We start from the raw sequence: 13981 nt of genomic DNA on the forward strand, positions 1-13981 counted from the left end.
AATTGCTTAGGTTCAGAGTGTTCTAATAACATCTCTTATTAACATTAAATTGTGTTTTCATTTGAGTGACAGGGTTGAAATTATCATTTTGATAAGTGTTGGAAATTCTAAGCTCAGAATTTCCCTGCTTTTTGTGCTTGTGCTTAAGGTCAAACAGCACTGTTTGGTCAGCAGAATCTGCCTTTACAAAATAGCTTGCATTTGGGAGGAGAACTCAGCACCATTGTTCATTGTAAAATTGGCGTCTCCATCTCTGTCTGTTGTATGCCCAAGTGTCAGGGCTATGAAATAACTCCTGAAAAGAAACTTGAGAAAAGCCGGGGGAGCCAAGGCAAGGATTCCACTTGGTTGAACAGACAAATGGTGACATCATTATTTTAATGTTATTTTGTTCAGAAAAGCCCTTAGACAAGATTTTTCAATAATTAGAAAGTCAAGTTTCATTTCTAGGCTAGATTGGTGCCTGGCCCTGTGCACTGCACAGTGTGGGGGTGGGGGCAGAGGATGCCAAATCCTTACTCCACCTTGCTCACCTGCACAGCAACTCTGCTAGCCTGTGCTCGCAATCACAGCCCATACACAACCTGAGCAGGACGACTGCTCCAGGCGATAGCTGACTGGCGTCCCCAAATGGGGAAGGGCAATCACAAATACTATGGGCACTCTGCATTAGTACTGGCCAGCAGAGCTAGTAGGTCTAGAGGGAATACACATGGTACTCTTTCACAGGGGCTAGTTTTGGTCTCCCGTTCTGTGGTGCTCCGGGTAGCATTGTGCTTGAGTTAGGGCTCGTGGGGCTTGGGCTGCGGGGCTCTAAAACTTCAGTGTAGACTTTCAGGCTCGGGTTGGAGCTTGGTTTCTGGGTCCCTGTGAGGGGGGGATGGTTCCAGACCTTGGGTTCCAACTCAAGCCCAGGCCAGCCGTGGGTGTTTAACTGCAGTGTAGACATACCCTGTGAGTTCCTGCTGGGACAATGCATCTCTGCCCCTTCACCCATAGGCCTGGCTGTTGAGCCACATTTTAGCTCCATATGTTTCTTGTTTACAGCCGAATATTCAACAGTATCTCGGAGGATAGGTAATGGAACAGGGTTCCTCTCACTTCCACATCACCAATTTGAATCTGACACAGTCACTGTGGATCAAAAGCCAGGGTTTTTTGACAGCTAGTGGATGGACTGTATAAAACGAGTTGGTCTCAACCCAGTCCTGGAGGACAGCCCATTTAATAAAATCCACCATCACAGCTGGCACTCTGACTGGTAGAGCCATCAGAAAGCAAGAACTGAAAGGACATGGGGACCCAAAGCTGAGTAACAATCGTTCCTTCAGTGTCATGGTTGAGGAACATTGGCTAGTTGTTGTGAGCAAAGATAGTTTTGTGGTTAAAGACCCTGGGACTCAGGCCATCTGGGTTCTATTCCTGGATCTACCAAAGATTTCTTGTGGGATCTTGGGCAAGCCATGTGAGCTGTCTCTGCCTCAGTTCCCCATCTGTAAAACTGAGAATAATGATACTTATCAGGGGGTTGTGGGATAAATCCAGTCATAGTTGTGAGGTTCTCAGAAACTACAGTAATAAGTGCCATTAAAAAAAACCCTATCAGTAAATAATCCTTGCACTGTAACTGCTCCTGCTAAATCGGGTCTGTGCTTTCTGTGAGGTGCTTAACATCCACTCCCAATGAAAAAATAGTCTTCTGCCTCTAGGAGTGTTATTCTGGCATTTTTCATAAGTGCTAATTTCATGAAATGTCCCCCCCCCAAATAATATCCATAAAAATTATTTCCATTTGACTTTGAAGCTATTAGAAGCCAGTACAGTATGATCTAATATGTTGAGGGACTTTAGTAGCTGTTAATGCAAGGCAATTAATTTAATGTTAATACAGCAGCATAGCAATCTTCAGTTAATATCCTGACAAAAATCATAGGCATTTTCTCGTAGGCATTATGCTGTACCGCTTTAGTTGGCTGGCTAATGTTTGTCAGTGGAAGTGCGAGCAGCAATAAAAAAAATCCTGTTTTTCTTTATTTGTTGTTGAGTTTATAATGTTTAGACAAGCTGTTTTCTGAACTTTAGGCAACTGATCAGGTAGGAATAACCTGATTTTCTAAAATCAATAAAAGAAAAGTGCATTCTAGTCATTTGCTCCTCTATGATTCAAATGTTCCTGCTTCAGAATAAACAGATCTGCAAAATAAAGGTCATTTTGCTCAGATGTCACATCTGAGAACTACTTGAGGGAAAATAAATGCAAGTATCAGGTTTTTATCAGATCTTTCTGATAATAATAGCCTGATCACTAGGGACAGTCTGTTAGTGTTGGCCCAGTGGGTCAGATAACAATGCAGACTTTCTCTCTCTTCCCTGTGCTGTGACCTAGTCCATCTGCTTCTCTCTGGCCATATGGTATAGAAGTATCTGAGACGGGAGACATTACAGTTTGATGCATCTGAATGTTCTTTGGTTTTATTGAAACTTCACAGAGATGACATTCCTTTGAATGCTTTTTTGAAAGAGGTTTTTTTTTTTTGCATTTTAAACTAAGTTTACATCAACAGGGTATCTCACAGTGAATTACGGACCATAAGGAGGCTGGCCGTATAGTACCTGCCTATCTTTGAATGGCATGAAATATCATTTTATATTAATGCATGTCTTGAGAAAGAAAACAGATATCATCACACTGAGGATTTTAAAATAGTGTTAGCCTGCTAGTAACCCTATATACATTATATGTGATCCGTCTAATCTGAATACCGTCATTATGCGCTACAAAATGAAGGAAATGTATCATCTGGAGGACACAGAACTGTGAGCTTAATGTTCTCCGCCTTCCCCCCGACCATTTGAACTGCTGGGGTGGCGCAAAGGAAGCTAGAAAGCCTGTGGATCGCCCCAGCTGAAGATTCCCCTGGTATGGGTGAGTCCCAAGGCAGTGTAGCCACTCCTATGCCCTCCATTGCATGGAGGGGATATGGCCAGAGTTTGCTCCATTCTGGCCATTCCAAGCTGGTGAACAGTTCCTTGGGGGCCATTGCCAGACAGCATAGCTTAAGCAGTGCCCGGACTTCCCTATTTAATCACACCAAACATTCTTTTCCTATGTGGAGCACACAAGTATATTCTTCACTCAGCGCACATTCAGAACTCCAATTTGTCTTAAGAGAGTTCAGCCTAGGTAGGGTGACCAGACAGCAAATGTGAAAAAATTGGGATGGGGGTGGGGGGTAATAGAAGCCTATATAAGAAAAAGACCCAAAAATCGGGACTGTCCCTATAAAATCGGGACATCTGGTCACCCTAAGCCTAGGCATCAATACATAGTGAATATACAATACTTCTCTTCAATTATCTTTTTACTAGAGGAACGGGTAATTATTAGAGAGGCTTTAACATAACTCATCATTTCCTATATGTTCATACAGTGTCCAGCATTGTCGGGCTCCTATCTTGATGGGGCACCCTAGGCTAGGCACTACAGAAATAAAACTGTTAACTAATATTAATCAGTTCATAATGGAAGTAATTATTGGAAAATCAAAGCTGGTATATTTATACAACGGTTAAAATAACAAACCAATTTTCAAAAATGTATGGGTACAAGGGTTTGTTAATATTTCAATGTCTTTATTGATTTAAAATAATAATGATACAAAACAATGCATTCAGACCCCAAATGTGTGGACAGGCAACAAACCCACGTTACAGAAATTAAACCCAGGACTGCTACATCACTATGCTCCTAAGCTTCACAATTGTACTTCTCTTGCATTTTTATATTCCTCCCATAGGGAAAACTATAGAATTTTTCATGAATGAAAATAGTCAGGTTCTCTAGAAATGTAATAGGATTCCATTACAATGAATCATGCTAACAACTTGGTTTTTTTCCTTTTTGTTAAGTAAATTAATTCTGCAACTCTCACCGAGTACGAATGCTTGACTTTCTACAATGTGTAGGGGTTTTTTATATATATAAGCTACAGGGGCCTGAAAATTCGTGAGATCCAGAACATGTGAACTTTTTTAACTTATTGGAACTCAGACTCTAACTAACAGATTATCTTGAAACTCAGAAAATTCAAGCTTTGCTAAGCGATTATGTGCTGAATATTCAGAGCAGATACACTGTGTTTTTCATACAAGACAAAGAGGTTGAGCTCCTGCTTTAAGTGTAAAATTTAACCCAAATTTAACGGTGGTAATACAATGGGTCCATCACATAATGGACCAATGTATTATGAACCAAATCCTCTAAGCCCACCAACCTCTTCTGACATGCCTCAGCAGGTGGACTTGATGAAGAGGGTGCTCCAAGAGTTAGATAAACCCCCTTGTTGAGGGGTTTTAGGGAATAAAAATAGGTTTCATCAACCCCAATTCCATTCTGCTCCACCCTTTCTGCCTCTAAGGCCACATTATGTAGGACAGTGTGGGGATGCCTCACGGTATCTTGGCTCTGTAGGATTATCAATTCCTGCCCACCCCTTTGCAGCAGAACCACACCGTTTCTCTGCATCTAGAGAACAGAGTGACATTTGGGACCTACTAACCTACATGGAAATTGAGAAATTATTTTTTCATGTAAGAATTGATTATGGCACAATGGGAGCTACCCCATTGTTTAGTTTGTCACTGGCTTCCCACTAAAAGCCCAATTCCCAGCCCCCATGAACTTCCCCCCAGAAGAAACCAGTGCCACTGCAACTGGGCTGGAGAGAGGTGTACGGTCACAGGGGAAAACAGAGTCTTTTATGCACATTAGAAACCTAAAATGCTTATAATTTTCTAGGTGCAAATCTTTGCATGATTAACATTTTCCATCTGGTTCCCTCTCCTTTTCCTTCTGTGCAGAAGTCTCACAAACAGCCACATGCTTACCTATGGAGCTGCTGTAGACCACCAGTTTGGAGCACCACTTTGGTCAGAATAATAAGATCATTCAGAACAAGGGTTCCCAGTTTAAACTTTCAGAACTCTTAAAAAACAAAACCAAACAAAAAACATCAAACAGGGGAAATTCACAATAAAATTATTCATGGAAAAGAAGTTAAAGCTGAAAGTGTTTCTACAGACCAAAAATTAGTTTCTTTCCAAAAAAAATCTGCTCCTTCAAACCTCCTTCCTCCTGCCCCCCCAAAAAAGAGGCTGGAAACAAAGAGTTAATTTATTATTTATTTTGTGGTAGTCCCTAGGAGCCCCAGTCATGGACCCCATTGTGCTCAGTGTGGTACAAACCCAGAGCAAAAAGATGATCCCTGCTTTGGGGAGTTTACAGTCTAAATAGTAGATGCAGCCGGTTCCTCATCATACAACCCTTCATCAATCACTCTTGCCACACCCAACTAACATCACCCACCCAACTTTAACTTTGCCCCCTAAAATTTGCAAAAATATGTGTGCATTTCAGAACAACCCAGTTACCATGAGATTGTATAATCTCTTATTCAAGGAATCCATTTCCAGTATGCAGTATCACTAACATATACTACATCATTACCTCCTGTGGAAAAACTACATAAATTAGTTGCTACAGAGTATAATTAATATAGTTAAAATACAAAATTGCAAGATCTGCATACACTCCCAGAAAACTCCAAAGCCATATAATCAACACATTTCAAAATACCAAACACATCAGTCTTTCCAATGCTAATCGTAACTATATTCTTCTGCTTTACCAACACATCACACAGTGAGAGAACTTGCAGTGCTCTGACATAATTTCATTTACCCAGTACTATATTTCTTTAGAAAACTTTCCAATGCATTTACTAAGCAATATATAAAATTAACAGTGTAAATATCCAATAGAATATTTCCATGACATAGGACCTGTCATACCGAACCTATGGTCCTGCTGAGCCGGTGCCCTGTCTCCAATAATTCCCAGTACCTCATGCTTCAGAGAGAAATTCAAGAAATCCAGCAGTCGGCAGTTATGAAATAACTTGCCCCCAGGAAAAAATTCTTCCTAACCCCATCAGACAGAGGTCGGCTTATGCCCTGGAGCATGATGATTTATCTCCCATCCAAACTCTTGCTTTTGAATCCTTACTGCTGTAATGCTGAATGTTCTCATTATCCATTGAAATGTCCAAAGACAAAGCAAACCGAAGGGCAAAGCTGAGGTTGGATGGGCAATGTTATGTCAGGGAGGGTGACAGTGGGTGATGAAGGATTATATAGCAGAAGATGAACTGGCTGGATTCCTCATCTGTCCATTTGAGGCTTTAATTAGTTAGCAGTTTGTTTTTTTAAATGTAGTTTTTTTTTTATAAAAAGAGTGTATTTATTTATTTATTTTTAAAATGGATTCACGTTCTGAACCTTGACACACTTTTAACAAAGTGTTTTTGTTTGTGAATATATGAAAGAGCCTAAAATCAGTGTGATGCCAGTCTGTATAATACAAAGAACGAGACATGGTGCAAGCTTGAACTTGCTCAAAGCTGAGTAATGTTAGACTGTTATCTTGTCATTAAGAATTGCTTTGAGTCGCTATCTGTTCACCAACTCTAATTAATGATCATTTAACTGTACTGTCAGCCCTGTTTAAATCTGAGTGTTGCCAGTTGCTTCCTTCATCTGACCAGCCAATAGGAACTGGGGGAGTCATTCATGCATACCATTGTCCTAGTGGCTCTGGGCCTATAGCCTCCCAGTTTAATAGGGCATTCAGAGCTCATTAGTGAGGAAACACATCAGGAGTGACCGCTCCAGTGCCACACGTTGCAACTAATAGCCTTGCCGAACAGAATCGTTTCTGTTTCTGCTCACTTGTTGTTGAATCCTTTCAATGTCAACAAGTGGTCATGTCGGCAGGAGCCCGCCATTCTGCCCAACAATTTTATCCGTTGCTCTCCTGAGCCAGACTTGTGTCCTCCTCCATTGTTTGACCAACAATGGAGCCTGAGCAATCACAAAGGCTTCACAGCCATTCATCATCAGCTCACGAATTCTCTGGGCAAGGTTACCCGCCAAACTTTTGGGCCATCGTGTTGGCACAATGTGTGAATACCCGTGAAACGCAAATAGTTTCTGTAGTTTACACTTTTGTTTCAAACGCATGGATGGGGGGGGGGGCGGGCAGGGGGAGGGAACCCTGACATAGCTCTGACTAAACGGAAAATAAGATTTTGTAGAAGCAGAGCAAAGACACAAAGACAGAGCAATTGGAATGTGAGGTGAAATGAGGAGTCAGTCCCTCAGAAAAAAATGACACAGGGATAAGTGTAAGTGGGGGAAGGTCTCATTGTGCTTTTGGCTGAGAATTTTCTTATGACTTTGCTGCTGCATGAGGAAGCACAGCTAGCTCCCACGTAGCCGGACTCCTGGAGTACAGTGTCCCTTTACAGGCTCCTCAGACGCTTTCCCTTATTTCCAGTCATGGTAATAGCTAACATTTCATTTGCGTTTATTGGAAACTTGGCTGGTAAAAGGCATATTCAGAAATCTAGCACTTTTTTTTATTATTTGTATTATGGTAGGACGTAGGGGCCCCATTGAGGTAGACACTGTACAAATACGTATTAGGACAGCCCCTGCCCAAAGGTGCCAAAATAGACGAGAGGCAAATGGTGGGAGAAGGGGAGTATTAGTATCCCCATTTTCAACATGGGAAATTGAGGCACAGAGATTAAGTGACTTGTCCAAGGTCATGTCGTCTGTGGCAGATAGGGTAACCACCTTTGTTGGGTGGAAATAAGGGAAAACCCGATGAAAACCCTATGACAACGCTTTATTTTAAGGGACATTTTAGGGAAACATCATTTCCCTTAGCATATCATGTGTTTTTCTCTCAAGTGTACATTTCTCCTCTCAAATATACAATGCAATTATCATAAGCTTCATTTAGTGTTTAAAATGTTTATCAGTTTTAATACATTTCAATATATCTTAAAATAAGGAACGGGTAGTCGCCCTAAGGGACAAATCATTGAAATAAAGGATGCTCCCTTAAAATAAGAGATGGGTGGTCACCCCCCATGGCAGAGCCAAGAATTGACATCAGATCTCTAGTGTCCTAATGCAATGTCTTTACTGCAAGACCCTCCTTCCTCCCTAGGTTAAAGTAATCGGATTGAATCCCAGAAGACTTACTCAGTCAGAAATCCTCTTTGATTTATGGGAATTTTGTCTGACTAAGGACTTCAGGATATGGCCCAACAAGATGGAAATGAGACTTTGATTATTTAGGCACATGGGGCAGTTTCTTCAGATATGTCACCATCTCCGTATTTTGCTCTCACAAAACAAGAAATTAAGAATGGACCCAACTTGTTCAGATTAAAGGCAAAGGTGAATTTGCCTGGCACCGAGAGATCCAGTATGTCATACACCTAGTCTACATAGAAAAGGTTTGCTGGTATAGTTATATTGGCAAACCTTCTTAGTATTAGACGCAGCTTACATCAGTTCCCTGAACAAAATCAGCACAAGCACTTTTTGCCAGTTTAACTGATCCAAACTAGGACTTTTGCTGATATTAAAAATGTCACACACAAAAGTATTGCATCCCAGACCAACATTACTATACCAGCAAAAGTTTTAAGTGTAGACCTGGTCTAAGTTTCCCCCACACTCCCCCGTGCTGGTAAGAACTTTATTAGACTATATTTGCAGAGCTAGTTTTATGTAATAATTGCAAAACAAGAAAAAAAATCACAACACACCAATTCACCACTTATTGGGTTGGCTGCATCAAGACCTGGCAGTAAGTATGGCTCTCAGTTACAAGAGGTGGATGGTGTACTGTACAAAGAGTTGCTGTCTTTCATATCGTTGCAACCTGGAATTGGAAGATAATGGGCCTGATGCTCTCTGCTGTTACACCAGTTTTAATGCTGATGTATCTCCTCTGATTTCAGTGGAGTTACACGAAACTAATGTTACACCCAGGCAAGTTTCTCCTCCTTCAGTGTTGTCAATCAGGAATACTCCACAAAGCACGATGTCCATGATTTGCTTCACAGCAGTTTGTAGTCGCCCTGTAAATTCATGAGCCAGATTTTTCTCGGAAACAACAAGGAAATCTGAAAGAACGGCACTGACTTCAGTGGAGCTACTCTGATTTACATCATTGTAAGAGGGAGGGGAGACAGGACACTTGTGTTAGCTCAGCTTCTGATTTGTCTAGTCCAGTGGCTCTCAAACTTTTGTACTAGTGACCCCTTTCACATAGCAAGTCTCTGAGTGCGACTCCCCTTATAAATTAAAAACACTTTTTTACATATTTAACACCATTATAAATGCTGGAGGCAAAGCGGGGCTTGGGGTGGAGGCTGACAGCTCACGACCCTCCCCACCATGAAATAACCTCATGACCCCCTGAGGGGTCCTGACCCCCAGTTTGAGAACCCCTGGTCTAGTCATTACTATGTAAAAGGGTTAGATGAGTCATTGTTGGCAGCGAAATCTTTTTTGACATATGCAAGAATTTTGTTGGAAATTTTTTTTGATGTATGGCAAATAAATACAAAAATCTCAGTTACTATAGGCCCCAATTCAGCAAAGCACTTAAGCACATACTTAAGTCCTTTGTTGAATTAGGAACTTGGGCCCAGATCCTCAAAGGTATTTTGGGGCCTAACTACCATTGCTATCAATAGAAGTTATCCAAAATACCTTTGAGGATCTGGGCCTTAGTGTATGGGCAAAATCCTGCCCTGACTTAAGTAAATCAGAATAAAATTTGACCTTATGGGTCACATTCTGTCCTCAGATATCTATCCAGCTCCCATTTACTTCAATGGAAGTAGTGAAAGCATACCCAGAGGATCCAGGGGCAGAATATGAGTGGCACATGCTGAACTTCAATGCCAGCTTCGACTGGGACAGTTCACATCCAGAAGTTTTACTTCAGGATCATCTGTAGTGATATGTGAAGAAATCGATTAGAAAAGGATAGAGAATAAAATCGAACGTGACATCTGTAGTTTATTTCTTTTTTTTCTAAGGAGCACTAAGTAGTTTAGAGACCATCAAGCAAAAGTATAATCATGTTATGTAAAAGTGCCTCTTTTTTATTTCTGTTGTTGATATTTTGCAGCAATTTCATGAGAGCATTGATTGGCCGCATGGATTTTAAAGCCTTGGAACTGAAAATGTACAATGCTAGGGTAAGTGAACCTTTCTATTGTACTTTAAAAATACCCAGTCTTCTAGAGTGAAAAAACCCCACTTTCATTGTTAGGTGGCCACCCTGGATTTGCTATAGATCTTTGTAATGGGATTTGAGACCCACACTGAAGCCCAATCCTGCAAAGATTTAAATATGTACATAACCTTACACCCACGAGTAGTCTTCTTGAATTCTGTGGGGCTGCTCATTTGGTTAAAGTTAAGCATGTGCTTACTGAATTGGGACCAGGATACTTATTATTTTGCAGAATTGAGCCCAAAGTTATGCACATGCATATGGCTTTGTAGACCGGGGACTAATTGAAGGCAAATCAGATGTAACTCAGTGGGTATGATAACTCAGCAGAATGTGTGTGTTCCTAGCTTATTATTTTGAAAGTTTACTTGTGTTTCGTAGCTTTAAAGCACATCTAGCTATAGAGTATTTGGCCAAATATGGAAAATGATGGGAAGTCCATCACTTTAATAGTTTAAAACAAGACTAGAAAAAAAGCATTGGAAGATATTCTCTAGGGAAGAATCCTGCAGTATGATGTGTTAAACAGCCAAGTGGACTTTATCTATTTCTTAGGGTATGTCTACACTACGAAATTAGGTCGAATTTATAGAAGCCGGTTTTATAGAAATCGGTTTTATACAGTCGATTGTGTGTGTCCCCACATAAAATGCTCTAAGTGCATTAAGTCAGCGGACCGTGTCCACAGTACCAAGGCTAGCGTCAACTTCCGGAGCATTGCACTGTGGGTAGCTATCCCACAGTTCCCACAGTCTCCGCCGCCCATTGGAATTCTGGGTTGAGATCCCAATGCCTGATGATGCAAAAACAGTGTTGCGGGGGGTTCTGGGTACATGTTGTCAGGCCCCTCCCCGTCCGTCAGAGCAACGGCAGACAATCGATTCACACCTTTTTACTTGGGTTACCTGTGCAGACAACATACCACGGCAAGCATGGAGCCCGCTCAGCTCAGCTCAGCTCAGCACACCGTCACCATATGTCATCTGGGTGCCGGCAGACATGGTACTGCATTGCTACACAGCAGCAGCTAATTGCCTTTTGGCAGTAGATGGTGCAGTATGACTGGTAGCCGTCATCGGCTTTCTGGGTGCTGGCAGACGTGGGGCTGCATTGCTATACAGCAGCAGCTCCTTGCCTTTTGGCAGTGGATGGTGTATTATGATTGATATCCATCATCATCATATTCCTCAGTGAGTTCGGTCAGAGGCATCTGGGCAGACATGTTTTGTCTCCTGCAGACTCAGTCCTGCCGGCAGTCCTACTGAACCATCTTGACGATGATGGCTAGCAGTCGTAATACAGCATCTTCTGCCAAGCACCCAGAAGATGCCGATGGCTATCAGTCATGCTGCACTGTCTGCTGCCAGCCTAAGATGTAAAAGATAGATGGGCCAGTTTTGTTCTGTATTCATTTGCTTCCCTCTCCCTCCGTGAAATCAATGGCCTGCTAAACCCAGGGTTTTGAGTTCAGTCTTTGGGGGGGGCCATTCTGTGTGACAGTTGTTTGTGTTTCTCCCTGATGCACAGCCACCTTTGTTGATTTTAATTCCCTGTAAGCCATGTCATCATTCGCCCCTCCCTCCCTCCGTCAGACAATAGTTTTGCACCTTTTTTCACCCCAGACGCCATAGCACTGGGATCATGGAGCCCGCTCAGATCACCGTGGCAATTATGAGCACTATGAACACCACGCGCATTGTCCTGTATATGCAGAGCCAGAACATGCCAAAGCAAAATCAGGCAAGGAGGCGATTGCAGCGCGGCGACGAGAGTGATGAGGAAAGTGACATGGACCTAGACCTCTCACAAAGTACAGGCCCCAGCAATGTGCGAATCATGGTGTTACTGGGGGAGGTTCATGGCGTGGAACGCCGATTCTGGGCCCGGGAAACAAGCACAGACTGGTGGGACCACATCGTGTTGCAGGTGTGGGATGATTCCCAGTGGCTGCGAAACTTTTGCATGCGTAAGGACACTTTCATGGAACTTTGTGACTTGCTTTCCCCTGCCCTGAAGCACCAGAATACCAGGATGAGAGCAGCCCTCACAGTTGAGAAGCGAGTGGCGATAGCCCTGTTGAAGCCTGCAACGCCAGACAGCTACCGGTCAGTCGGGAATCAATTTGGAGTGGGCAAATCTACTGTGTGGGCTGCTGTGATCCAAGTAGTCAACGCAATCAAAGACCTACTGATATCAAGGGTAGTGACTCTGGGAAACGTGCAGGTCATAGCGGATGGCTTTGCTGCAATGGGATTCCCAAACTGTGGTGGGGCGATAGACGGAACCCATATCCCTATCTTGTCACCGGAGCACCAAGCCACCAAGTACATAAACCGCAAGGGGTACTTTTCAATGCTGCTGCAAGCCCTGGTGGATCACAAGGGATGTTTCACTAACATCAATGTGGGATGGCCGGGAAAGGTACATGATGCTCGCGTCTTCAGGAACTCTGGTCTGTTTCAAAAGCTGGAGGAAGGGACTTTCTTCCTGGACCAGAAAATAACCGTTGGGGATGTTGAAATGCCTATCGTTATCCTTGGGGACCCAGCCTACCCCTTAATGCCATGGATCATGAAGCCATACACAGGCAGCCTGGACAGTAGTCAGGACCTGTTCAACTATAGGCTGAGCAAGTGCCGAATGGTGGTAGAATGTGCATTTGGACATTTAAAAGCGTGCTGGCGCAGTTTACTGACTCGGATAGACCTCAGCAAAGCCAATATTCCAATTGTTATTGCTGCTTGCTGTGCGCTCCACAATATCTGTGAGAGTAAGGGGGAGACATTTATGGTGGGGTGGGAGGTTGAGGCAAATCGCCTGGCCGCTGATTACGGGCAGCCAGACACCAGGGCGGTTAGAAGAGTACAGAAGGGCGTGGTGCGCATCAGAGAAGCTTTGAAAACTAGTTTTGTGACTGGCCAGGCTACGGTGTGAAACTTCTGTTTGTTTCTCCTTGATGAACCCTCCCCCACCCCCACCCCGGTTCACTCTACTTCCCTGTAAACTAACCACCCTCCCCTCCCCCCTTCGAGCACCGCTTGCAGAGGCAATAAAGTCATTGTTACTTCACATTCATGCATTCTTTATTAATTCATCACACAAATAGGGGGATGATTGCCAAGGTAGCCTGGGAGGGGGGGGGGGAGAGGCGGGAAGGAAAAGGACACACTGCAGTTTAAAACTTTAAAACTTAAACACTTATTGAAGGCCAGCCTTCTGATGCTTGGGCAATCATCTGGGGTGGAGTGGCTGGGTGGCTGGAGGCCCCCCCACCGCGTTCTTGGGCGTCTGGGTGAGGAGGCAATGGGACTTGGGGAGGAGGGCTGTTGGTTACACAGGGGCTGTAGCGGCGGTCTCTGCTCCTGCTGCCTTTCCTGCAGCTCAACCATACGCTGGAGCATATCAGTTTGATGCTCCAGCAGCCGGAGCATCGACTCTTGCCTTCTGTCAGCAATCTGACACCACCTATCACCTTCAGCCTGCCACTTGCTCTGTTCATCCCACGATTCAGCCTGCCACCTCTCCTCTCGTTCATATTGTGCTTTTTTGCACTGACATTGACTGCCTCCACGCATTCTTCTGTGCTCTGTCAGCGTGGGAGAACATCTGGAGCTCCGAGAACATATCATCCCGAGTCCGCCATTTTCTCCTTCTAATCTTCACTAGCCTCTGTGAAGGAGAAACATTTGCAGCTGGTGGAGGGGAAGGGAGAGGTGGTTAAAAAAGACACATTTTAGAGAACAACGGGTACACTCTTTCACATTAAATTTTGCTGTTCACATTACACAGCACATGTGCTTTCATTACAAGGTCGCA

General features: G+C 43.3%; 1 protein-coding gene across 2 annotated transcripts in view; it reads left to right on the forward strand.

The window, feature by feature from the left end:
* The window catches only part of LOC128839879 (uncharacterized), a 225220-nt gene that overhangs the window by 187654 nt on the left and 23585 nt on the right, over positions 1 to 13981 (forward strand). For both annotated transcript variants that reach the window (XM_054033239.1, XM_054033247.1), the window contains one exon: positions 10058 to 10127. In XM_054033239.1, coding sequence (XP_053889214.1) covers positions 10058 to 10127 — 70 coding nt within the window. The remainder of the gene's footprint in view (positions 1 to 10057; positions 10128 to 13981) is intronic.

The sequence above is a fragment of the Malaclemys terrapin genome, chromosome 1 (assembly GCF_027887155.1).
Source record: "Malaclemys terrapin pileata isolate rMalTer1 chromosome 1, rMalTer1.hap1, whole genome shotgun sequence".
Classification (NCBI taxonomy): domain Eukaryota; kingdom Metazoa; phylum Chordata; order Testudines; family Emydidae; genus Malaclemys; species Malaclemys terrapin.